The sequence below is a fragment of the Charadrius vociferus genome, unplaced genomic scaffold (genome assembly GCF_000708025.1).
Source record: "Charadrius vociferus isolate BGI_N301 unplaced genomic scaffold, ASM70802v2 scaffold2330, whole genome shotgun sequence".
NCBI lineage: Eukaryota > Metazoa > Chordata > Aves > Charadriiformes > Charadriidae > Charadrius > Charadrius vociferus.
This window is the reverse complement of record NW_009646602.1, coordinates 39939-66222: the sequence shown is the minus strand read 5'-3', so window position 1 is coordinate 66222 and position 26284 is coordinate 39939. Positions and strand designations below refer to the sequence as shown.

Genomic DNA, 26284 nt, shown 5'->3' with positions numbered 1-26284 from the left:
ACCCATAAACACTCAACCTTTTCATCACCATCATCCAGCTGTAGAGAGTCAAAACAGTCCCAGCTGCTGGTGCTGGAAGGGGCCTCTCCAACAACCCCAGTCACACAAACCTGCTCATTTCACCGTGTCCATGGGCAGATCGCTTGGTTAAACATGAGCTTGATCTAAGAGTGACTCCTCCGTGTGAGTATATGAGCTGGGAAGCTCTTTTTGGGGCCAGCTCTGCCTCCTCCCCCAGCAAACCTCCACAAGGCACAAGACGTTCCCAGGATGCCCCTCAACGCTCAGGGTCTGCTTAATGTCAATCCATGCAAAGGTCCTTTGGAGTACGTGGCATTAGCTCAGCACGGAGGGACACGTGGGTGTGCTCCATAGCTCTACACGTGTCCATATATATGTAAAAAAACCCAGCAGCGTATTTACACATCACTCGGTACTGGTGCCACATCCATCTTGCGACGAGTGGTACAACTGCTTTTTTGGGTCATTTACATCAAGTATCTGATCTCAACTTGTAAAATAAGCCAGCTAATGAAGTCTTCTCCAGACATTCATTAAGAGTCTATAATGCTAATTTTATGTAAAAAATCCAGTAAGTTTCCTCATTGAATTAACATTACAGACCTGTAGCAGACTTTTACATCTGCTCCGGTGGCGGCAGGAGCGCTCCAGCCATCCCCCTGGGAGCGATGCACTGGGAACGCAAAGCGAGGTGAGACTGAGCATGGCCCCCGGGTGACCGGGGACACCTCCCCACCAGTTTGGCAGATCTGCACATCCCATCACACTGTGAAACCCCGCGGGACAGCTGCTTTTGCAACAGCCTGATTTGGAAAGTGGCATTCACAAGCCACCAGTCCCCTTGGGAAGATGAATGTGGGAAATCCCCCGTGTCTCAGTTTCCCCTTTGCAAAAGGAGGATAAAAGTCCATTCTTCAAGGTTATACTTGTCGTTACCCTCGTATCTCCCTGGGGCATCCATCAAGATTACAGTACAGTAAAGCAATGCCAAAGCAATGCCAACGCCAACACAACGCCAACGCAACACCAAAGCAACATCAACGCAACGAAGCCAGGCTGCTTTGCTGCTGCCACGTATCTTTGGCTCTGGCTGGCCAGCCCTGTGCTTACATGGGATAAATCCTGGGTGCTGCAGCCAGTCCCATCTCCCTTTGCAGAGGAGAAGGAGCTGAGCGAGCAAGGTAGGGGCTGCAGCACTTCTAAGGTGCTGGGGACGGAGTCGGACAAGGCCACCTGCAGGGCTGGAGCAGTCCCGGGGACAGCAGCACTCACCCAGGCGGAGTTGGACTGGTTGAGCTGGTTGAGCATGACGATGGATGTGCAGCCGTAGTCATACACCAACCGCCAGAAGTCGGTGGTGGTGTTCTGCAGCGGGTGCAGGGTGACGATGAAGGCAGCGCTCTTGGTGTAGCTCTGTGGAGAGGGAAGACAAGCACCATTAAGGACATGGCAGCGGCGCTGAAGCCACTGCTGTCACACCTCAAAAAAACAGTGTAACCAGAAGATGAGTGCCACCAAGGCCATCTTCTCTGTGCTTGACCAGATCTGGCCTCCCTGGCACAGCCTTGGTCCCTCCAAGCCCTGGTGCTGGGGAGATGCTATAAAAAGAGGTCAAAGTGATCCCTGCCCTTGCTGGGGATGAAAGCACCCGCTTTCCGCTCTCGGCTCTCGCAGGGAAGGGTGTTTTGCACAAATAACCAGGGAAAAGATGTCACCTTCAAGCCAAGAACAAGCAGAAGCTGTGGCTGCCAGATGGCCCCAGCACCCAGCTCTGCAGCCCAGTCCTGAGCAAAAGCATCACCCCCCCAGCATCACCCCCCAGCACCCCAACACCTCCGGGCACCGAGAGCAGCAAAGAGACAACGAGGTCAATGGTCTTTTCAGGGAGGAAAGGAAACACGAATGAAAGACCTCTAGAGACTGCAAGAAGGAAGGGGGACAAAAAATGATTGTACTTTGTGTTCATGCTTCGAATGAGACGTGTCCCCTTGGTCATCCCGATGCCAGCTTGCCAAGGGATGGGGAGCCCATGGCTGGGCTCAGTGCCGCATCAATCACACTTCTAAATTAACACATGTTAGCTCAAGCCTCCTCAGATACAGGAACAGAGCAGATAACGCTCTGTACCCAAGAGTTAGCACAGCTCTTTGCTAACGGGGAGTCCTCTGGCTGCTGCAAAACCTCCTCATTTAGGAAATGCCCTTATCAAACCTTTCCTCCTGCTCCATCCATGGGGCAGCACCAAGAGTCCTGGCTCACCGCAGCCAGCTCACGGCAAGAGCTTTCGGCCCTCGAGAAGGGCAATGAGAGCAGTGGGGCGAGGGGGGTTCATCAGGTGTTGACCGGGCCCCCACAATCCTTTGGCACCTGAGTAAATGACGGCAGCTGGCACGCAGCAGAGCACGGCTCCATCAGCCTGCCGCCGGCACCAGCACCGGTGATGGGCAGCACACACCAATCCCATCTGACTGACGGATGGACTGAACAAACCGCTTTGGCACTTAAAGAAAATGAGTTCTTTTTTTTTTTTTTTTCCTCCCCCCAAAGAGGCAAATGGGTTTTATCCCTTCAGCAGAATTTCATCCAAAGGGCTTTTTCTGTCTGTAAAGAAATTTCTATTCTCTGACCCTGTAGCGGAGATTAAGGGAGGCTCAGTGATGTATAAAAATAAAATGGATATGCAAACACCAAGCAAGCTGAAAACAAAGCTCCCATCCCACGGTAGCCAAAGCTCGCAGCCCACCGCCTGCCGCTCCCCCATCACCAGCAGCCACCTCTGCTTTGCCGACTGCTTTTTGCTGCGAGAGCAGGTAACGGGGAGACAAGATCTGCACAAAGATAAATCACCCGTGGGGTTAAAAAAAACGCAGGGCTCAGCTTGACGCCAGAGCTCAGCTGCGACCAGGAGGGATCGGGGAAGGCGCCTGGGGTGCAGCAGGGCTCAGCGCTGCCCGTGCAAAGCACCCCGGCTGCTTTCAAGGAGAGGAAAGTGGGTTTGGTGATAAATGACCCATCGCTCGGTGCAGGTTTGGAGCCCGCAGAATCCTCTCCGCTCTGCTTTGCGGCCATCAGCAGGGAGGAAATATCTTTGTCGTTACGGGTGTCATTTCTGACCGCAGCAGAGGGATGCGCAGAGGCTTCGGGTCCAATTCGGAACCCCCTGAATTGCACCGGGAAAAGGGGCAGGAGGATGCACAGGAGGGTGCTGGCAGCACACAGGGGGGACTCGGTGCTACCAACCCTTCCCAGAGCTTCCTCTCCCTCCTGTGCTCCATTTTGCTACGAAATAAATGAAGACCCTTCGTGTGTGGCTTGTGAGAGCAGGCGAAAAGCTCTTTCAAGACAAGCAATTTGCTGCTACACAAAAGAAGGGGTGAAGGATCACGCTACGCCGGTCCCGGCCCTTCCTCCCCCCAGCACGCAGCCAGGGACTGCCACGTGCCTTCCAGGATGTAAATTCAAACCAAGCAAGGTTTCGCCACGAAAAGCCACCCAAGGCAACCCAAACCGGCCCCCCGCAGCACGCTCACATCGGTTAAGGCCGCGTTGATGTAGTTGTTGCTGTCTCCGTCCACGGAGATGAGGAAGGGAAGGCATCGGTCGGGTGGCAGGACGTCCATGCTGCGGTTCCTCTCCCGGTTGCGGGGCAGGAGGGCAATGCTGCACTCCTCCACGTCCAAGTGGGGAGTCACCGAGTTCAGGGTCTGCGGGTACACGGGCTCCCCTTAGCTCCCTGCCTCCCCGCCCCAGGGCCAGCCATCCCCCCCAGAGCCCGCTGGGCACAGGATCATAGAACTGCTGAGGATGGAAGGGACCTTTAAGACCATCAAGTCCAACCATTACCCCAACCTGACAAAACCACCTCTAAACCACGTCCCCAAGTATCACATCTGCCCTTTTTTTAAACACCTCCAGGGATGGCGAACCCACCCCCTCCCTGGGCAGCCTCTTCCAATGTTTGATAACCCTTTCAGTGAAAAAATGTTTCCTAATATTCAATCTAAACCTCACCTGGCATAACTTGAACCCATTTCCTCTCGTCCTATCACCTGTCACTGGGGAGGAGCTCAGCCCCCACCTCTCTACCCCCTCCTTTCAGGTAGTTGTAGAGAGTGCCCACCAACAGAGGGCACCAGGAGGGTGAGGAGCAAATGGGTGTTGCCAGGGGGGATGGAGAGGTTTTGGGGTTGGGGATGCAGAGGTTTTGGGTCCACTCACCTGAAACTCTTCCCGCAGCTGTGAGGAGTTGCTCTGTGGCTCTATCCTCATCATCTCCTTGTAGGTGGGCTTGAACTCGTTGGCGGGGATGCTGGTCTCCCCGCACAGGCAGGCTTCCAGGATGGCGTCATGAATGAAGACGTACTGCTCCTTTTTGGAGGAAGGGGGAGGAAAGAGGAAAGGGCTGAGCCCCTGCAACCTGCTGGGGACAGCAGCCCCACATGTCCCCAGCCGTCCCCGATGCCCGCTCACCTCCGTCTGTATCATGTTGATCCTCCGCGAGCACAGGGTCTTCACGCAGTTGTAGATGTCCACGACACCCTCGCACTCAGCCATGTCCAACATCACGTCCAGGACGATATAGCAGCCAGTTCTCCCCGTGCCGGCACTGGGGATGGAGGAGGAAAATACAGCAAACACATTCCCAGTCCGCATGGCACCCACACACAGCCCGAGACACCAGCGGGCACGGAGCAAGGTCTGTGTGGGTGACTCCCCCCGCCTCTGTAACCACAGCCTGGTTTCGCCTTAAACCACCCACCCAAACACCCCACTGCAGCAACCCGGGCGCTGTGTGATGGTCAGGCTGTGGGTGGGAGGGTGGGCAACCACGTCTAAGGTTCATTTTTACTTTAAGACAGCAAAACGCACGCTTTTTTCACAACAAAACCTGCAGCCAAACCAGCCGAGTGCCGACAGTCCTCTGGGATCGCATCCCAAAGGGGTTGAGGAGGATGCTCTGCACCGAGCCCTGGGAGCACAGGGAGGTACCGCCGGCACAGCGCGGGGCTGAATTCCCGCAGGGAGACCCCCAGGTTCCAGCAGACTGCACAGAACCCAACAACCCAGCAGCGGCGATATCCCAAATCCCAGCCTGGCTGGACTCCCAGCCAAAGACCTACCGATGCTGCGACTCCCTCCCCGCGATGTGTCGGGAACAGACCCGCTCCCCCTGCTCCTTTCCTACAAAGTCTTTTCCACTGAAATACTAATTTCTGGGGCTGATGAATCACTCGTCGTGATTATCAGTGATTACAGGCTACAGGCACTAATCGCGCTCGCTGTTGCCGGTGAATGAATACTGATGAGGCAATTGACAGGGTGAAATCAAATAAAAAAAAAAAAAAAAATCCCTCCCGCTCATCAGCTCCTCCTTGTTTGCCCAGCCATTAACCAGTCGCATGGGGATGCCTGCTCAGGGGACAGAAAAAGCCACCGCTCCCACTCAGACGTGCCACTGGCGTCCTCCCAGCTCCGGTGTCCCAATGGCTGAGCCCCGCGGGGACAGTCCTGTGGGTAACCCTGGGAATGGGGCTGTCCTGCTGTCCCCTCCCCACCTCTCCCTTCGGCCAGACCCAACGTCCTGACCACCAGCAGCGATGAAGCTGCCCATCCCCTTGTGTCACCCTCACCCATGGGGACAGAGCTGCATCATCAATACCAGGCACTGGGGCAGCCCCCCCCAAAAAAAACTGCTGCTCCCTGCTGCCCCCCTGCACCAGCCGCAGCCCCTCCATCCCTGCTGCCACCAGCCCGGTGGTGACACTTTACAGCTGGATGCCATCATAGAGGGACATCCAACCCCACGCCGTCAGTCCACGGTGCCTTCCCCGCCCCAGCCTTTCCTTGCTGTGAACTCAATTTATACATTTCCTATCTCCCTGCTGAATATTTTAGCATCATTCAGAGCTTTTAACAACATTCCCAGCCGGAGAGGCTGAGCACCCACCCGAGACACAATGCACTCCCCCTGGGGCCACCCATACCCACCCCAAACCCCCATCCTGGAGGGGGATGCTCGCCCCGCAGCCAGCTCTGCCCCACGGCCACGCACGTACCTGCAGTGGATAACGATGGGGCCGGCATCGGGCGGCGTGGACGCCTTCACCCTGCGGATGAAGGCCAGCAGCCCCGTGGCGTGGTAGGGGACGCCGTGCTCGGGCCACGACGTGAAGTGGAACTGCTTCACCTCGTGCCGGGCTGAGTAGCCCCGCTGCAAGGGAAGGGGAAGATGGAGTGAAGGTGCACGGGGAGGGCAAAGCCACCCAAACACCCCATTTTTTGGGGAATTCAGGATGTTGCCAGCTCAGCATCCAGCCAGATGGACCACACAGCAGTCAGCTGCTTTGGCAGCCCCACAGCTCCCTCCACCTCTTTGCAAGAGGGTTAAAAACCAGCCGAGGAGGAAGAGGAGGAGGTAGCAGCAGCCATGGGTCTCATTCCATGACCACCTTTGCTACCTGTCCTATAACTAGACAGTAATTTCACATTCCTGTAGATTAAGGGGTAAATCACACCAGCTCCACCCCCAGGTACGCTGGAGAGTAATGGCCACATAACCTGTGCTCCAGCCCGGAGGAGAAAAAAAGCATCCTTCACCCCCGTCGCAATTACACGGTGCTCACATAGAAATTAAATACTCACTCACTGCCGAAACCAAAGTGGGACTGAGCCACTCACCTCAGTGGAGTGCATAGCCAGGGAAAAGGCAAAGGAAGGACCTACCGGCATCCTACATCTGGGTCAGGGCAATCCCAAGCACAAATCCAGGCTCATCAGAGAACGGATAAAGAGCAGCCCCGAGGGGTGCTGATTGACGAGAAGCTCAACATGAGCCGGCAGTGTGCGATCGCAGCCCAGAAGGACAACCCCATCCTGGGCTGCATCCCCCGCAGCGTGGCCAGCAGGGCGAGGGGGGATTGTGCCCCTCTGCTGCGCTCAGGGGAGACCCCCCTGCAGTGCTGCCTCCAGCTCGGGGGGTCCCAACATGGGAAAGACATGGACCTGTTGGAGCAGGGCCAGAGGAGGCCCGGAGATGCTGGGAGGGCTGGTGCCCCTCTGCTGGGAGGACAGGCTGGGAGAGTTGGGGGGGGTCAGCCTGGAGAAGAGAAGGCGAAAAAGGGGAGACCTCAGAGCCCCTTCCAGTGCCTAAAGGGGCTCCAGGAGAGCTGGGGAGGGACTTGTGACATGGGCATGGAGTGATGGGATGAGGGGGAATGGCTTCAAACTGGAAGAGGGGAGATTTAGATGAGATATCAGGAGGAAATTCTTTCCTGTGAGGGTGGTGATCCCCTGGGGCAGGTTGCCCCGAGAAGCTGTGGCTGCCCCATCCCTGGAGGTGTTCAAGGCCAGGTTGGACGGGGCTTGGAGCAACCTGGGCTGGTGGGAGGTGGCCCTGCCCAGGGCAGTGGGTGGCACTGGATGATCTTCAAGGTCCCTTCCAACCCAAACCATTCTGTGATTTTATGATCCCTGGGTTCAGAGGTTGCACCTCAACCGAGGATGAAAGCCCCATGTTGGGGTAAATAAACAGGGTATTGGTAAATGCCAATCTAGCGATGCTTAGATACGCCCAAGGCCGTCAGTTCTCTCCCCGCGAGGGCAGGGTCGGGCTGGTCGCGGCCGGCAGCAGCGGGACCGTACCCTCTCCAGAGCGAAGGTGCGGACAGCGTACTCGGCCAGCGTCTCTGACTTCACCAGAGTGATCTTGATGTCCCCGTACATCTCGGAGTCATCCGGCCAGTATTTGGAGCATTTCACCTGCGAGGAGAGGATGGGACGGGATTTTGGCTATGCAAAGGAGGCTTCTGGCAGAGCTGGAGCCCAGATGAGAAGGATGGGATGGGGTCCTTACCCGGCCCACCTCCACCAGTTTGGTTATCATCACAATGCTGGAACAGTGCTCCTGCCACACCATGCGCCAGAAGTCATACACCATCTCCTGCTTGGGCCCTGTGGGACAGAGGAAAGGCCACCGGGGATGGACAGGCAGCGCTGCGACACCACCGTGTTTCCCCTCCTAACACCCCCGCAGCATTTTAAACACCATCTTCCCCCAGAGACATGTGGTGCCGTGGGGCAGCAGGAGGGGTGGGAGCTCCTCCGCATCGCTATGGCCCCATCTGGCCCCCAACTGGCCCACTCCCTCCCTTTCTTGCCCACAGGAGGTTAAATCCCACCGGGGACAAAACCCGGCTGCTAAATCAGGAGCTGATGAACCGCTGGCTGAGGGCAGGGGGAGGAGGGGACTCACCTTGCGTGGCTATGAAGTGGTTGGACCTGTGGTAGCCCTGCAAGGGAAGCAGAGACGTCAATCCCGAGTCACGGCGACACGTTGGGGCACAGCCCCGTAAAACATTTCCCAGTCACCCAAGTGGTGGCAACTGCCCACGTTCAGGCCACGGGCGCTACCCACTGCTGCAGGAGGAGCTTCAGCAGCCACTCTGCACACCCTGTCCTGAGTGGCTGCATGTCCCACATCTCACAAAAAGCTCCTGTTAACCCCCAACCCTCATCCCCATTCTGCACCAAAATCCCCAGCAGCGCCTCACGGGCATCCTGGGGTCCAACGGCTCGACCCCGGCTCCTGCTGCCGCCGGCATCGCTGCCGAGCACGGCAACACCACCGCCAAGAGTCCCGTTAATGATAACCCGTCCCACAGCAGCCACGTGATGCTGCGTGACAGCCCCGCTCCCTTCCTTCATCCCAGCCGCTTACTGGGGCTGTTCCCAATTTAACAGGGCCGTGGCAGCCCAAAGAGCACAGCCCAGCAAGGCCAGTGCCAAAGGGATCAGGGACCCAGTGTCCCACCCATCGGCCATGGGTCCAGCAGAGTTCAACCACATCATACACACGGAGATGACGGTGGCTTCTCCATCCACCGTGGGTCCTTTCATGGGGGATTTTTGAGGGTTGAAGTCAACCCCTCCTCCAAGCACATGGTCCCTGGTCCCCATCACCCGGGGGAGGATGTGCCACGCAGAAATCGCTTTCCCCTTCCCTGGACCATTCACAAGTTTATCCACACGTTTTCCCAGCCCACCTCTCCCAGATGCTATTTAACACCACGCTGCCCGGTACAATGCCTGGGAGGAGACAGGAGCAGAGAGAAGGAAGGAGATTGGAACTGTCTACTTACTTCTCGGTTAATCCGAATCTTAACGATCCCATTGGGACACAGGTTGAGAGAAAAAGATCAGAGACAGAGACATTAGTGAGGCACAGAGCAAGAGACAGGTTAGAGCACCGGCCCCGGAGCAGGTCATGGAGAACAGGCGAGAAAGGACACACGGGGACAGGGGACAGGCACGGGGATGCTGCTCAGGCACAAGGAACCCATCACAGTGGCATCCGGCCACCATTGCCAGACAACACCCTCTGGAAAGGAGGGAAGAGTGGGACTTGCTGCTGCTTCCAGGAGAGGCTCAAGCCCAGTGCCCAATGGAGCCCTTCCTGCACCTCCCCATGTCTCAGCATCACTGGAGGTGACGGGAGACATCGCTCTTGGGGGGACGTGGCTCTCAGAGGACACCAGGACCAAGCTCTGCCCAGACTCACATGCACTAACAGGATCGGGGGGGTTCCCAGTGTGAGCCCCCAGCTGCTCCGTTGGCCCCCTCAACCTCTGCATCCTCCATCCAGGGAGGAGGGAGAACCCTGGCCACGAGAGCAGGCGAGGGGAGAAGAGAGGATGGAAAAGGGGAGGAGAAAGGAGGGACAGATGGAGCAGAGGAGGGAGAGACACAGCAAGCAGAAATCGCTGATGGACATAAATAAACCAGGCAGGCTCTTCATGGCGTGTCTCAGGGCTGCGCGGTTCGGCCCGGCCTGGGCTGTCTCAGCTCCTCCAAACGCTGCTGGTTCTTCGGGGACAGACCCTGAGAGCCCATGGGCTCCCCGGGACGCTCCTGTCCCAGCCCAGATCCCCCCCGGAGACAGGCACCGTCCCCACTTACGTCAATGTAGTTGGCGTTGATGTAGTCCGAGTTGGGATCGCCCAACAGCGGGTGCAGCTTCACTCGGTGACGGTCATCTGGAGAGCAAAGGGAGAAGGGACCGTCAGCGCCCGGGGGGATGAGCCCGGGGACAGCACGTCACCCCGCTGAGTCCTGGGGCTCCCTTTGCAATCGTTTTGCATTTGGAATCTGCAAACCGCAGGCGGGTGGGATGTATTCAGGAGCAATAAGTACAAGTCGGTGGAGGTCTTTCCAAAAATGGTGGTTTAGACCAGCAGGGACATGGGCAAGCGGCTTTCAGCACAGTATCTCCCTGAGCTCCGCCCAGTCCTGACACCACAGGTCAGGGCACCACAACAGCCGGAGCCCAGACAGGAGAGCGAAGAGCTCTGCCCAACCTTCTAGTGTCCACTTGGAGCCCTGGACAGAGCTGGAGTGGAAGGGATGAAGCTGAGGAGCAAAGCATGTGGGAAGTGGAGAGCACCAGAGCTCCTAGAGGGCCAGGCCTGGTGTCTCCATCCCTGCTGGAACATCACCAGATGCAACAGGGAGCACGGTGGCCATGCCACACTGACTGGAGAGGGAGATGGCGAGGAGCATCCTCCCTGGTGGGGTCAAGCATTTCCCTTATCTTCTGTCCTAAAAACCCATCATTTATCCACCTTTTCTCATCCTGCACATCCACACCAGAAGCTACCTGGGGCAGCGCTGAAGGTTCTTATAAATCCATACAAGAAAACACACTCCAGGTTATCCGGGGCTTTCCAGCACCACCCAGAATATCATGGTGATGATACCATCAATTTTAAAGCACCCCAAGATGTTCTGTCTTCAAGAGTTATCCAGCTCCAGGGGTCAATGTTGGTCCAGCTCCATCCCTCCAATTCACTCCAGTGTCTGATGCTCAACAGGAGCTCTCAGGTTGGGATCCTTGCGCTGAGCAAGGACCTTTCTGCTGCCCTTGACCAACCAAGCCCCATCAGTTTATTCCTTGCCATGGACTGTGCACCTACTAAAAAAAGCCCCTAAAGCCTTTTAGAAGGTTTTTCAAGCTGTTCAGGGTCTCTAAGCCTTTGCTGAAGGCACTCACATGTCGATATGTGATCCTGTCTCCCTTTGGTCTTGTCTTTCTTCTTCGAAGCATCCCAGCCTTCAAAGAAACTCTGTAAGGAAAGGATGGCCATCACGACCTGAGGGCAGGCCCGTGAGGTCCCCTCCGGCCCCACAACCTCCCCGGGGAGCAGGGAGGTGGTCCCTCCGCCCCAACACCTGGGTCCTGCAGCCCCAGCCCCATAGCACGCTCTGCCCGCTACACGCTTCTGTTGCATCAACAAAATGCCCCATTTTCCAGCAAATTACAGAGTGCCTGATTTTTATTTTTTTTTTCCAGGGTCGGCTGTGGGGTTTTTTTCTAAACCTCCCCAGTCCATTTCTCTCCCCAGCACAGAATAGGTTTGTGTGTAATAGCAGTAACATTCATAGATTGGCGTAAGAGGAGGAAAGTGGAAGGAAATTACATGTTTTCTCCCCTCCCATAATATCTGAGTGCTTTCAAATGACTAGTTCCAAGAACATACAGCAGCTTTTCAAGGAGCACTAATGATTATAGCAAGCCCTGGTTTGTCCAATACATGAAAGGGGGGGGGGGGGGGGGAGGCTCCTGCACTTGAAACAACTAAGCATTAAACAGTAATTTCACTGGGAAATTTCAATCGCCAGACCTGTTGGATACTGAGGAGTTGGGAAATCAACCCCGCTGGGCACGCTGCGGCAGAGGCACGCGGAATAGCGCGCTCCGTTACAAGCTCTCCGACCCAACAAGGTGGGATGGGCACGATGTGGCCAACAACCCTTGGTGGGGAGACTTCCCTCCCTCTGGGATCACCCTCTCCCCCATCCTCTCCCCCGGGTCTTCATGGTCTTGGGAGGTGCCAGACTGTAGAGGATTTGCTTGTCCTTAGGCTATGGCCATGCTTATCACAGGACAAGTGTGCTGGAGAGCAGAAGAACATGACATTGTCCTGCCCTGAGAAAGGGAGAAGCATCCCCAGCGCCTGTGGGAGCGGTGTAGGCTGGCACAGGTGGTTTGGCTCATCTCAGGGACCTGTTCAAGGTGACGATGACATCGTCAGGCTGCCCAGAGAGGTGGGGAAGTCTCCCACTCTGGAGCCATTCCAAACCCGCCTGGACGCCGTCCTGTGCCACTGCTGGAGGTGCCCTTGCCCTGGCAGGGGGTGGGACTAGATGATCTCCAGAGGTTCCTTCCAGCCCTGACCATTCTGAGATTCTGTGACATCCTGAGCTGCCAGGATCACAGATTTGATCTGAGCCAGGGACACCCCAAGAGCTGATGATGTCTGCCCAGAGAGCTGTGAGCTCCAGCTCCTGCTGTCCAGAGCACTGCAGCTCCAGGTCTGGAGCACCTTCTCCTTGCACACGGGTCCTACCCACGCCACCTTGTCCATCCTACCTCCCACCCTCCCCAAGACGTCACCACAAGATGCTCTCACGAAGATGCTTTCACCAAGATGCTCTCACCTCGTACTCCTGCTTGAAGCCGTAGCCTTCTGCCGTCTTCATCTGGTTGATATGCTGGAGGAGATCCGCCACCCGGACAGCGGGATGGAGCTGCCCAGTGTGATATGGGGACCCTTTGCGGCCGCACTGGCGGCGAGGGGAGCCCCCCAGCAGGCTGCTGGACTCGTTGACCACGCTGCTGCGCTGGTCGCCTGCAGAAGCAGAGGGAAAAGCGGGGACCATCAGAGGAGCAAAGCCTTGGACTGCGTCCCCATCGCCTCCTCGCACCCTGAGAGGAGGGACAAGAGGGCCCCTGGAACCATCCCCGGGAGATGCTGGTGCTGCAGCCAGTCTCCCTCCTGGGACAACGAGCGGTCCGGACCCTCTTCCCTGTACTCTCTGCAGCAATTCCTACACCACAAAGCTGAAAATGTCCATTACAGCCTTTTAGGACCACAACAAATCTCTTAGAAATCAGTGGGTGAGGTGGTAAGGGGGTTAATAAGCTTATTTCCCACCCAATGGAGCAATTAACTCCCATCCAGACGAGTAAGAGCTACGTGCCCAAATATTCACTCAAAGTCCTGCCTTAAAGAAAAATCACGTTGCCAACGTCTCCAGCCCAGCTTAACAGTCAATTTTCCTCGCTGCTAGACACCAGCGCCTTATTCCCAGCACTGCCACAAATGGAGCTCGCTGCTGTTTAATGGGGGAGTTTATGCAGTATTTACCTGGGTTATGCCTTTGCTGTGTAATTACCAGCAGAGCCAGACTAAGCCCTCGCCTGCGTTTGTCAGGGCACGTTCCCAAAACCGGATCCCGAAATCTGGGTTTGCGCAAAACCCGATGCTCCTCCGCCGCCGCCGCGAGATGCGGTGGGCACGCATCCTGCAGCACGTGGCCCGCAACGCCGTCCGCACGCCGCCGGATGCCATTTCCCCTCTCACCACTTCTAAAAACCGCCCTCGCCATCTCCCTCACCCCCTGCCCACACCTCCCGGCCACCCGCGCAACGTGGGTGCAACGTGGGTGCAGGACATGCACCGAGCAGGGTCTCCATCAGGCATCACCACCCCCAAGGAGATGATGCTCCAACCGTTGCATCTGGGAACATCTCCCACCGTGTGGTGGAACCAATGGGACAGCGCGGGAGGCTCACGCTGCGCCCCGGGGCACGGCTGACGGGTGCACCGGCCGCTGGGTTTAATGAGAAATTAATTGCGGGTGTTTGGAAGGTGGCGACGGCTCCGCGCAGCCACAGGCTGAGGACCCACTTGGGTTTCCGTGAGAAGCACCGATGACTCTTTTTAAATGCAAAGAAACTGAGGCATGGCAGGGAACAGCCCCCAGCCAGGCACGGAGCAGCCCGCTCATTTACCTTCGTTAATTAATGATGCTTTAGGCAGGGGTGGCTGCAGCGGAGGCTGTCCCCAGCTGCGGCAGAGAACCCGAGCTCCCCACATCTCCTCTACCAAGGGGAGGGCTGAGGAGCAGCCAGCAGCAGAGCGAGGAAGCGGGTGGCAGCAGGATCCGGCCCCACAGCCCCTTCCCTATGGAGACAGAGGACCGGCAGCCCCAGCGCAGCCCAGCCAGACCCACCAGCCTACGAGCGTTCCAAGGACAGAAACCGAAAAATAATAAACCGAGCTAGATGTACTAAGAGGAGGAAAAGTTTGCCCTCTGGGCTTCTATTATCCGCGAGACAATGCCGGGAAGCGTATTAATCCCGCAGCCGGTGGAGAAGAGCTGTGGGTAAGCAGCATCTTGAAGTTACTGTAACAGATGTTATTAGCATATGGTTGAAACTGGGGCATCCGACGAGTTATTTTACAACTAAATCAGCACGGAGATGCATACTCCAGTGGGTGTTAAATTATCAGTCTCCCTCTGATGTGAAGGCGGCGGCTCTTTAACCCTTCGAAGCCCAGGGCTGCGCAGAACGCTGTGCGGCAACACCACGCTGGCCAAAGGCTGGTGCGAAGCTTTCAACCTCGGCGTAAACCCAAGAGTTGGGGTCCACCGGCCAGGCTGCAAATGGCCTCAACCCTTCCCAGCCACCGGCTCAGACCTCTGCTTCGAGAGGTCGAGACGCAGAGACCCAGCTCAAGTTGGGTTCCTCCTTCAGCAAAACCTGGATGACAATAAAAGCTACTACGGACGCCGATTAGATCGATGCCCTTGGAGGGTTACACAGGGCATGGAAAAGCCCGCGACGTGCCACGCACATCAGGCTAAACCAGATGCAATACGCACTACTGAGCCTTGGATAAATATTTCAGCTGTTTCTGGGATATTTAGGGGTTATTGGGGTCCCTTGCTGCGGCTGGATGGGTGCAGGAGGGATGCCGCGGCTCCCTGTCCTTACCCCGGTTGCCGTAGTTGTGGGTGTCCATGAAGGAGAGCCCCAAGCGCTCGTCCTCCTGCAGTGTGCTCTGGTCAGTGAAGCTCCTGTCAATGGCGCTCATCATGTGTGTCTTCTCGTGGCGGTAGTTAATGGTGGCTTTGGTCATGTTGACGGGTTTTCTGCAGGGGGATGCAAAGAGGAGGAGGGGGAAGAAGCACACGTAAGCCGGGCTGACCCGACAGTGCTGCAACATTCCCCCAAAGCTACCGGGCTTCGATTATTTTGGGGAGTAGGATGGATTATTTCCACCAGCAGTCATCACACTACGGTTTTCCAGTGCCTCGAGCCGGTCGCAGCCCCACGTGGATCATCTCTCGGTGGCTACAGCAACTCCGTTTGCTCATCCTCCTGTCCCCTCCCCAAAATGCCCAGTGGCTGGAACAGCTCAGAGCGCTCCTTGGGCAAGCGAAGGCTCTCCCCGGCCAGTTGGCGTTGCACAGGTCTGCCCCGGCTCTCTCCCAGCCCCATTGCCCCAGGCATTACCCACCCTTGTCCCCACACCACCTTGCCGTAACACGGACCATCCACCAGGGCATGCGGACCACTGTGCACAGTACGAGTGCAGGAGGTAGAAGAGAGACATGGACTGGTTGGAGTGGGACCAGAGGAGGAGGCCCCGGAGATGCTGGGAGGGCTGGAGCCCCTCTGCTGGGAGGACAGGCTGGGAGAGTTGGGGGGGTTCAGCCTGGAGAAGAGAAGGCTCCGGGGAGACCTTATTGTGGCCCTGCAATACTTAAAGGGTCTTCTAAGAAAGATGGGGATGGAGTCTTTAATAGGGACTGTAGTGATAGGATAAGGGGTGATGGGTTTAAACTAAAAGAGGGGAGATTCAGATGAAATATAAGGAAGAGATTTTTTTATGAGGGCGGTGAGACACTGGCCCAGGTTGCCCAGAGAGGTGGGAGACGCCCCATCCCTGGAAACATTCCAGGTCAGGTTGGATGGGGCTCTGAGCAACCTGGGCTGGTTGGAGATGTTCATGGCAGGGGGTTGGACTCGATGGCCTTTAAAGGTCCCTTCCAACCCAAACCATTCTACGATAAGATTGAGGGGGGATCTTATTAATACATACAAATCCTGCAAGGGAGGGTGCCGGGGGGATGGGAACAGTCTGTGTTCAGTGGTGCCCAGTGACAGGACAAGAGGGAACGGGCACAAAGGTGACCATCGGCAGTTCCATCTCCACCTGAGGAGGGCCTTCTCTGCTGTGAGGGCGGCAGAGCAGTGGCACAGGCTGCCCAGAGAGGTGGGGGAGTCTCCCCCTCTGGAGCCATCCCAAACCCGCCTGGACGCCGTCCTGTGCCACTGCTGGAGGTGCCCCTGCTCTGGCAGGGGGTGGGACTAGATGATCTCCAGAGGGCCCTTCCAGCCCTGACCAGTCTGTGATTCTGTGATTCTAAAACCATGCCGGGGGGTCAAATCCAGCCCAAGGGATGGGCTGGACCCCCCAGCTCATGCTCAGCACCAACCAGGGAGGCTTCTTCCCCCTGTTCAAGGACCCCATTAGGCACCTAACGAAGATGCTGGGAAAGCCCAGGAGCTCTCGCTGGAACAGAACCTCACCCTCCAAAATTGAGACATTTAGGCAAAAAAAAAAAAAACCCTGATTGAGTGTTTTTGAGAGGCAGCATCAGGCTACCGAAAAGCCAGAGCAGGGATTAAACCAGGAGAAGGATAAAAAGGAGATCTGAGCCCATGTGGGCATCTTGGTAGGGCTGGGACACTGCAAGACGCTGCCAAAATCCAGAATTCAACCCAGAGCTGCTGACCCTTCCCCTTTACGCTGCCTTCGGTCTCTAAAAAGCTCGGCAGCATTATTTTCCCCGAGCCAAAGAGGCCCTTAAAATGTACTCGGCAGAGAAAAGGACTTATTGGAGCAGCAGGGCAGGGGGGGCGGCCGGGAGGAAGGGCGAAGGAGAGAGAGAATGACAATTACTTACGGGTAATAGGAATAAGAATAGTAGTTCCTCCTGGCAAGCGTGCAAACAAAGAGAACAGCAGAAATTGCATAAGCAGCTTTTCTCCGGCATAGGGAAGGGGAGGGGAGAAGGGGGAGTTACAGGGCAACTCAGCTGCCAGAAAAATAAACGCACCGTAAAGAAATCCCGCTCCCCTTTTGCATCCACAGGTTAATTATTCCGGGGAGGAGGCGGCATCCCTGCAGCAGAGCCCCAACACCAGCTCTCAGGGGGACCGGGGTCCCCACGCCGGCGGTGGGGTGTCCATAGCACCCGTGTCCACTGGGTTATTACACAATTTTTAAGACTGAACAGGAAACATCCAAAATGTAGGGCATCTCCGGGGGAGCCGGTTAGGGGCCAAGCAACGCCGGCATGAGAGATGGGGTCAGGATGATGCATTTCCAGAGCACCGTTTATGAGGGGCGAGCGCATTCCAGAGGCGCATTTCCATCCCACCACATCAGTGTTTTTCCAATGGCAAAACGCTCCGGAGGAGATTTATGAGCTCATCCCAGCTTCCCAACAGCCCTGAATTCCGGGCCCTCGGTGCTGGGTTTGATTTGTAGTTCTGGTTTGTCCTTCGACAGGTTCACCCCAGGATGTTGAAGCGAAGCAGCTCCTCCTCCTCCTCCTCCTCCTCCTCCTCCCACCCCTCAGGACAGGCAATGGGAATGCAGCGGTCGCCCTCACAGCTTCCCACCTGCCGGCTCAACAGCATCGCTCCCAAAAACACATCGGCACCGCCGGCATTTGCTCCATCAGGGAGAGATGCGATGCCATACGCACGGGCATCATTGCAGAGCAACGGCGGGCAGGGAGCCATGAGCCAGCCCTGCACCCCTCGCAGCGTGCAGGGATGGTTACGGCTCTGCTTTTCCAGCCGGCGTAAATCAGCACGAATCCTTTAAAAGGGCGAACAAAACCACAAAAGAGATCTGCCGATTTACACACGGGCTGAGGTTCTGCCCTGCTGTTTTTCTCTCTCCCCCCTGGCTGTTAACGTACTTTCCTCCCATCAACCCGAACCCCGCACGGGGAAGGCGTGTAATTGCTGCCCTTTCTCTTTCTGCTTTCAGAGCCCCCCCGGCTCGGTGTCGCCTCGAGCCCCGCACGGCACGAAGCCGCTTTCCAGAGCGCTGCGCCCGAGTGAAAAGCAGCAGCCGCATCCCCGGCACTCCTGGGGATGAGTGTCCCAAAAAGCCCTCGCCCTCATCCCTTCCATCGTGATGGCCACCATCGCACCCACGCTGGCCACGCTCGGCTCCCTGGCAGGGACCTCTGTTTGGGGGTCTCCAGGGACTGACAGCCCTGGGAAAACCTCCCCTCCGGCATGCACCCAAATTTTAAAGACTCATTTAGAGCCAGGTGGAGGCTCTCAGCAAGGGATTGCTCACGTTTCACTGGAAGCTCACTGGTTCCCCATTAAAACAAGCACAGGAGGATGCGGGATGGTCCAAGCACCCGCACCCCCGGAGCTGGTAGCCACAGGCAGCCCCTGCCCGGCCCCGGGGGAAGGGGAGACACTGGTCTCCCAATGCTCTCAAGGAATCGGAGCACAGGACAAGAGCCAGATTCTGCCCGGGTATTCCGGCAGGACACACCACACCGCATTCCAGGCAAAAGCGGTGGATGGAGGTTTTTTCTGGCTGTGACCCCAGAACTGAGCCCCCCCTCCCAGGGTGGGACTCCCCTCCCTCTGCTCCCCTCGGTGCTGGGAGGTGCCGGGCGCTCGCTCACTGTCTCGGGGGAGCTTGGTGGAGGCGGCAACAACAGGAAGGTGCAATGCCTTCCCCTCCTTCCCATCTCCAGGAACGCCAGCTCGATGCAAGGGAATCATAGGTGGCCTCATCCCTAACCCGCCCCGACGGCGGGGTACCAGCACAGCCAGACCCCCGGCAGCAGTGCCCCTCCGGATGGATCTGGCCCCGAACTGGCCAAGGCAGCAGGGAAGCCCAGAGACACTATTATCTCAGTCAGATCAAGCTGATTTTTCTAATTTTGGGCTGTAGGGGCAGAGGGCCGCACACCCCGGGGTTCCTGGCTGCCGTTAGCAAGGGGACAGCTGGTGCGACAGGGACACGGAGTCTGATGCTGGCCAGAAGCATTCCCCATCGATGCAGAATCGACAGAGCAGCACAAAGCCAATACAAAGCAGAAAAAGAGGCAAAAGACTGAAAAATACAGGGGAGAGGGACAGTGGAACAAAGCTGCGCAGCCCCGAGGACCAAGGGACGTTCCCAGGACTTGGCTCCTTGATCCCCAGTGCCTCCTGCCATGCCTGGTGTCACAAAGCAAGGAGGGTACCACCGTGCCCGGTGGGATGCACGAGCGCATGGGGGCACAGCTTGAGGGAGGGTTTGGAGTCTGCCCAGCACAGCAGTATCACCACCAGTAACTCCCAGTTAGGGCTGGGGTGGTGGAGAAGGGCTGAGCTGGGAGGAGGGGATGGATGGAGGCACCAGCTGCGACAGCAGGTCTCCTTACCCTTTCCGAATGACGATGATGATGGCTCCCAGGAGGATAATCAGGACGATGAGCCCTCCGGCGCAGATCCCCAGGATCAGACCCATCTCCTCCGAGTGCTGCGACACCTCCAGGGGACGCTTGCTCTCTTTGCAGGCAGCTGCCAGGGGACACGGACAGGGTCACCGCTCAGCTCCAGGGGGGTTTGGCAACATCAGATGGGAAAACACTGGGAATTGTCCCATGGGATGCACATCGCTCCTTGAACACATTTTATTCCACCAAGACGTTACAGGTCTCTGCAGTGCCACACCGTCACCGTGGGCGAGTCCCTCTCAGTTCTCACAGGGTGAAAGGGACCCTTTGTGTCACCTTTCCTCACGCCCAACGCTCATCCATCCCTGGATTCAGCATCCAGCACCACTGCCTCCACCCTCCCATCGCGATAACGGCATTAAGAGGAAAACCACAGCCAAGGGAAAAACCCACCCACGGAAGAACATGGGAAACAACAGGGTGGGACGGGGCTGTAATAAACCACCGTGCGCACCCTGACCACCGCCAGCGCCGGTAACGACATCCACCAGCACGGCCCCAACTGCCGGAGCAGCCGCAGGTTCGGGTCCGCAGCCCCGGCGGGATCGCGCCGGCTGGGAAAGGGAGGGCTCACCTTTGCGGGCGATCCGGACGCAGTTCAGCCGGGTTTCCTACGGAGGCAAAAAAGGGGGGGGTTAGTGTCAGATGAGCATTGTGGAGGGCGGACACAAGGCTGGTGCGTTGGTGCTTTGACCCCCAAATCGAGGGAGTTTGCAGGTGCTGCTGAGCCAGAGGAGCTCCTGGGGACACAAACCCCAAGAGATGCTGCTGAATGACCTGTCGCCATTGGCCCCAGGTTTCGCCAAGGTCATCGCTCCTGGCACAGAGGGGACGGCAAAGCTCAAGACCACTGAAGGAGAGACCCAGATGAGCCCCAGGTCACCGGTGTGTCACCCAACTACAGCTAAAACACTCCCAGGTCATCATTCAGAGCTTCATGGGGGGGTTTTGGTCAAAGTTTTCAAGCCCCAGCCTCGGTGCACGCCAAGGGCGCCGTGAGGGCTTCGAGCTCAGGTCTCCAACAGTTTCAGCATTCACATTCTTAGGGATGGGTTCAGCGCAAATACTCCATCCTTCGATGTATCCAACTTCTATCGCAAAATATAAAACACCGTTTTGGCAGGGCTGCTTTCTTCCCCAAGCATCCTCCAGCCCCTCAGGATACCAGTGCTGGCAACGCTGCTCCATCTGCCCTCGGACCATGACCTGCCCGTGCAGTGTGCCCAGGGCAGGGCCGGCTCCGGCACCGCTCACCCTAAGGTTGCCGGCTCTTGTTTCTCCTGCTTCTTGCTCCATCTGGCACCAAAACCCAAAAAAACCTAAGCTGGGATCCAGCTTTTTCACGACGTCTGACAGCACTCAGGACAAATCCAGTGCCTCCCAGCAGGACGGCTATAAAACAGCGTCAGCCACGAGTTATTATCCAGCAGTGCCCGAGCGAGCCAGAGCTGAGATCCTCCCCGAGATCGTCCTCGTCTGTCTCGGCTCTAATTATAACCCAGCGAGGTGTGAATGATCCCAGAGCGGAGAAAAAGATTCAAAACCCAGCGCCTTTCCGGCAAGACGGAGCCGTGCAGGATGAGGATGCTGTGGCGGTCCTGCTGCTTGTGAGAGCCAAGCACAGCTCATCCTCCCCCGGGTGGGACGGGAGGACTCGGAGCAGGTGAAGCCCAGAAGGGTCCCCAAGGGGATCCCGGTGGTCCCGATGGTGACTTGGAGGAAATAATGCTGGGGGAAGGGGGGGCTGCTGCCGGAGCGGGGCTGTCACGGCGTCCCCGAGAGAACAGGCAGCAGCAGGCAGGGAGAGGGCAGCCCGGGAACTCGGCAGCTTCCCAGCAGCTCTCCTGCAGCAGCCGCTGTGTCAACGGCGGGTCCCAGTAATGCGCGCGCGGCTTTTGCTGCCCAAACGGTCATTTTCCACCCCAGGATCAGCCCTGGGAAGGTGGTCTCCCCTGCACTGACGCTGGTTGGGGGTCCCAGCCGGTACTGCAGTGGGTGGCAGAGGTTGGGCTCCATCACCGGGAGGGGGATAGGCACATCCCGGGGGTGCCGGAGAAAGGGGGACACCTGGCCATATTCCCAATGTGCCATAAGGGTGGCCTGGAGCACCAGTTCCCCCCAGGCAGGGATTGGGGATGAGCCCAGTGGGAAGGGGATCTAAAACAAGTCCCATTTTTTCTGACAACCCCCAGGGACCCCAGGCGGGCTCCTGCCTGATCCAACCGGGACCCCAGACACCCCACTGGACGGAGCGGGGTCCCACAGCTACTCACCCCTTTGAGGTTGCTCATGGCTTGGAAGTAGAAGAGATACGTTGGGCGCCGGGGGGGGTTTCGTTTAGCCGCTGTAGGTCTGGTTGTCCCCCACGGTGAAGGGTTTGGCTTCGGTGAGGCTGCTGGCGGGCAGCTCGGCCCCAAAGTAGTGCACGGAGCCAGGGGACACGGCATCGTCGAAGGTGAGCGGCACCGGGAAGCACTCCTGCCCACCCAGCTCCCGCTTGAGCTTCTTGGGCCGGTCTTCTTCTACGATGACCTGGTAGGTGCTGGCGAGGACCAAGCATAGGTTAGCTTCACGAAAAGGATGATGCTGCGTTTCTTTCCATGCTCGACCCCACCATCCACCCCGTGCCACCCCGTTTGTGGGGGGTCTCGCCCCCCAACCTACCTGATGGGAGCCCCTCTGCCCTGCGCCGGCCGCAGCAGCACCGTGATGGTGCTCTCCGACTCGCTCAGCGGCGACGGCATGTCCCCGTAGTCGAAGGTGGGAGCTGCAAAGGGAGCAGGGGAGAGAGGGCAGGAGTGAGTCCTGATCCCCAGGGATGAGCTCAGGGCTGTCCTCCCGCTCAGGGGGGAAACTGAGGCACGAGCAGCCTTGCCCACGGCAAGGTATGACCGAATGGCGTAATGAGGATTATTACAAATCAATAAAACCCTTCTAGGTCTTGAGCAAACGTCGCAGTCGGGAGAAGACACGTGGGTGGGCGCCAAGAGGGGTTGTCAACACCCATCTGGCAGAAGGGAGGAGATGGGAGCAGGATCCGACCTCGGCAGGACACGAATGCTCCGGCTTCCAGATGCATCCCGGGGACAGCACCGCTCCGAACCACCGGCACAGCGCGAGCATCCCACCCGGGACAAAAGCACACCCAAGCCAGCCCAGCAGCACCCCCAGACCAAGGTGGGGGACCCCCTCGTGCCTGGCATGGCCCCGCTGTCCCCAAGCCATCCCTAGCAGCCGCTGGGGTCCGGCTCGCACCGCTTTGCAATTTCGGTGTCCCCATTAGGGCTCATCTCAGGCCATTTGCTGCAGTTAACGGCAACGCCGCAGACACAAGCAACAGCCCCGAGTACTGTAAGGTTAATTAACACAGCTCAATTAATCCCTCACTTGTGCGCTGGTAGCTCAGACAGCACCAGTGCACCAGGCTGGTTGGACTCCCCAGCCAGACCCACAGGCTGGGTGGCTTTTGGGGCTGCCCAGGGGACTCACGGCACAGCTGCCACCACCAAGAGCATCCTTCCATAGCAGCAGCCAGTCACCAAAATCCACGGGAGCGCACTGGAGGTTCTGCCACTGCCGTCATCTACTTGTGCAGAGGAGAAGCACCGGGCGTGGAGCCGGGCAGAACCTACCAGAGATGTTGGTGGTGATCTCGGTGAGCGCCGTCTGGCCGAAGCCCTTGCCGGTGCGGGCCCGGACTGAGAAGAGGTAGGTGGTGCCGGGGTGGAGGTTGGAGAAGACGTGGTAGGTCTCGTTGCGTAGCTTGGAGACGGTACGTCGTGGGCCGGGCACATTGACCGCCGGGTCGGAGGACTCGATGCTCTGATAGCTGATCTGCAGGGACAGGGCAGAGCATCACCAGCAGCCACGGGAGAGGGGAGAGATCCCGGATCCGGGCAGAGATGGGGTTAAAGGGATGGATTCAGAGGAGGGGATGGTCATGGGGGCAGACTAAAAGGCAGACGCTTTTTGGGGTAAATCAAAAGCAGAGGTTCATCGGAAAAGCCGTGGCTGGATGATACTGGTGACCCTGAAAGCAGGATGCCCCATCAGGGACAGACCCTGCTGGCGGGATCCGTGCTCCTAACGCAGGGCTTGGGAGCAGCAGTAACGCTGCAGCCGCCCTTCATCCCCACAACCGAAAGCAGCAGTTGCCCCAGATCCCCCCGCACTGCATCCCCCCGACGGGACCCTCCCGTGTCCCCCGTAGGTCCCCCGCGGGTGCCACAGCCACCCAGGACATACCTCGTACTGTGTGATGAGGCCGTTGGGCTCCACCGGTTCCTCCCACTTCAGAAATATCATGTCCTCCAGCGGGGTGAAGGTAAGGGACTCCGAGGCGATGCCGCCAGGCACTGGGGAAGGAAAGGGGACGTGCTCAGATGTGGCAAGAAATGCAACTGGAAGGAGAAATCCTCCAGGAAACCCCTCCAGGTGACTGCAGCAGGTCACCCCGATGACCAAGCCCCCATGTCCCCTCTGCCACGTCACCCAGCTCCGGCATGTGCCACCAGACGGCAGCTGGTGGCTCCCCATGGTGATGCTCCCCGGGACAATGATGCTCCCAGCTCCCTGGTGACACTTTGCCATGGCGGGGAAGGTCCCCACACCACGGCACAGACCCCACAGGCACCGTTTCTGGCATCACACCCAATTTCCGACAGCACAGCAGAAAGCCCCCACATGTCATCATCAGCAGAGCTCACCAGTGCAAGGAAAGAAAAAAAAAATAAATTCCCTTTTCCCATAGAACCCAAATCCCCCCCAGAGCCACCAGCATCCCCAGGAGACACTGCCGGCACTCCCCCCGGGGAGCAATAACATCCTCATCTGCAGACAGGCTCGACATGCCCCAGCCATCCCCTCTAATTAACACCATCAACAATAATAACCGCAAACAATAAGAGCGATCGACAGCACCAAGATCGATATTCACTTCTTTACCATGGATTTCTTGACCCGGGGGGTGGGGGGGGTCAGCGAGGAGGACAGGAGAGGCGATGGCCCGGCAAACACCGCGATTCACCAGCAGCATCCTCTGCTGCGGGGCTGTGTGCCCAAAACACACACCCTCCCGTTGCAGAGGGACGTCAGCCCTTCCCCTCTATTTTTCTCTTTTTTTTTGCAGGTTTTGTTCACATCTAATTACGGGGCCGAGAGAGAGGGATCGCCTTCCGCGCGCTTCCCACCGTGCAAATACACAATTTCCACTTGATTTACAAGTTAATTTAATCAGAGGCGCTGTGTCCTACATGTGTACACAAGGCGCTTATTAAATTTGCGGAGAATTACAGAAACCTTTAGGGCAGGAATGTGTGTACCTATATAGATATTATATATATATAGCCTATATATTTTTATATATAGATATAGGTACAGGCACCACATGCTTGTGCATGCACCAGGATGAGACCTGCAGAGGCACACAACAGCTCCCAGGTGTGTCTATACCACTCTGCCATCCATAGCCGCATGTATATATTTATTTATGCATTTATATATATATTTTTGTTCTAACTCGCACTGCATGCACCCTGCCCGCACGGGAGAGCACTGGCTCCCCGCAGCACCGCCACGCTCCAACGGTATTTCCACAGGTCCCCAGGATTGAGTCTCATGTTTTAATGCAGATGTAGTCCAAAATCTCCAGCTGTGGGTCACCGACTTTCCCATATGGGGCACTTAAACACCAATTGGGTAATTTATGGATGGGTCACCCTCTTCTCCCGGTGCCCTGCGCACACAGCCGGGAGCCAGTGGGACTTTGCCCGGACTCCAAGGCGATGCTGTGAACAACGCCCTTGGTTTGACCAAGTTCTTAATGCCCCAAAAATGGGGGTTTCCAGCCTAAAACCAGGGTTTACCGCTCAGGACATGGGTGCAGCCCACCCCAGGGCCACCCCTGAGACAAGCACCGGTGCAGCATCAGAACCAAAGCCGACCTCCTGCCAAAACAAACCACAAGCAAGGGTCCTACTATTAACGAGCCTTCGCCACCTTCGCTTAATTACGCTGGCGGCTGCTCATCACCCAGTCACGGGAGCTCAAATCCTCCTCACCCTCCCAGGCCGGGAGACGCGGGGCCAATCCCGCAGGGAATATCTGCAATATATCCATAGGCGGATATCCATTGCTTGATCCCACCCGAGAGCGAACGTATCCGCGGCCCCAAGATCAATCCCAGGGGGAAGCCACAAACCCCGGTGAATGAAAGCATAGGGGAAGCAGCTGGAGGGATTACAGTATGGCAAAAAAAAACCCAACAAACATCTGGAGCTCCCGTGTTAATATTCAATAAGAAAACAGCTGGAGCAGTCACAGCACAGTGAGAACAGCTGAAGCAATTATAGCCGGAAAATAAACCGTCAGGAGCGTGAAGCCGGGTGCCCCGGGTCGGGCAGGCTCAGTGTCGGGGATACAGAAAGTGTTGATGCGCAGAGAAAGGTGACAAATTTCGGGTTTAGAGATGAAAACAGGACCTGGAGACCCTCCCGGCTCCGCTCCAGCTCTGCGGGTTTTGCATTCCAGCCTGGGGAACGGGAGCGACGAGCGGCGCAGAGACAAAAGCCGCACGTTTCGGTGGGACCCACAGCACGGCGAGCCCCAGGCGGAGGGATTTTCAGGGTGGGCTTCTCCTCGGGGGGGGGCATCCAGGGGGCTTGGAGCCGGCCAGATCCTTTATAATTACCAATTCTACCACCTTAATTGCTGATTCTTGGTGCTAAAAAGTGCTTTGGAGATTAATTACGTTCTTGCCTAACAGTGAGCGCTGCTGACTCCGCGAGAGCCAGGGATGCTCCGGTCCCACTCAGCACCCAGCGCCCACCCCGGGGCGCACGGCTCCCGGCACCCCGCGCACGCCCCAACC

The 26284-nt window shown here is 57.4% G+C and overlaps 1 protein-coding gene across 1 annotated transcript in view; it reads right to left on the bottom strand.

Moving 5' to 3' along the window:
- Nucleotides 1-1293: 1293 nt before the first annotated feature.
- The window catches only part of PTPRU (protein tyrosine phosphatase, receptor type, U), a gene marked incomplete at both ends in the record, with an annotated part of 43809 nt that continues 18818 nt past the window's right edge, over nt 1294-26284 (bottom strand). The window contains 20 exon segments of the mRNA XM_009886749.1: nt 1294-1434; nt 3552-3725; nt 4240-4389; nt 4492-4627; nt 6078-6232; nt 7663-7779; nt 7874-7971; nt 8273-8309; nt 9976-10052; nt 11066-11138; nt 12514-12704; nt 14858-15015; nt 16837-16866; nt 19342-19480; nt 19991-20027; nt 21690-21732; nt 21734-21958; nt 22081-22183; nt 23049-23250; nt 23662-23771. Coding sequence (XP_009885051.1) covers nt 1294-1434; nt 3552-3725; nt 4240-4389; nt 4492-4627; nt 6078-6232; nt 7663-7779; nt 7874-7971; nt 8273-8309; nt 9976-10052; nt 11066-11138; nt 12514-12704; nt 14858-15015; nt 16837-16866; nt 19342-19480; nt 19991-20027; nt 21690-21732; nt 21734-21958; nt 22081-22183; nt 23049-23250; nt 23662-23771 — 2396 coding nt within the window.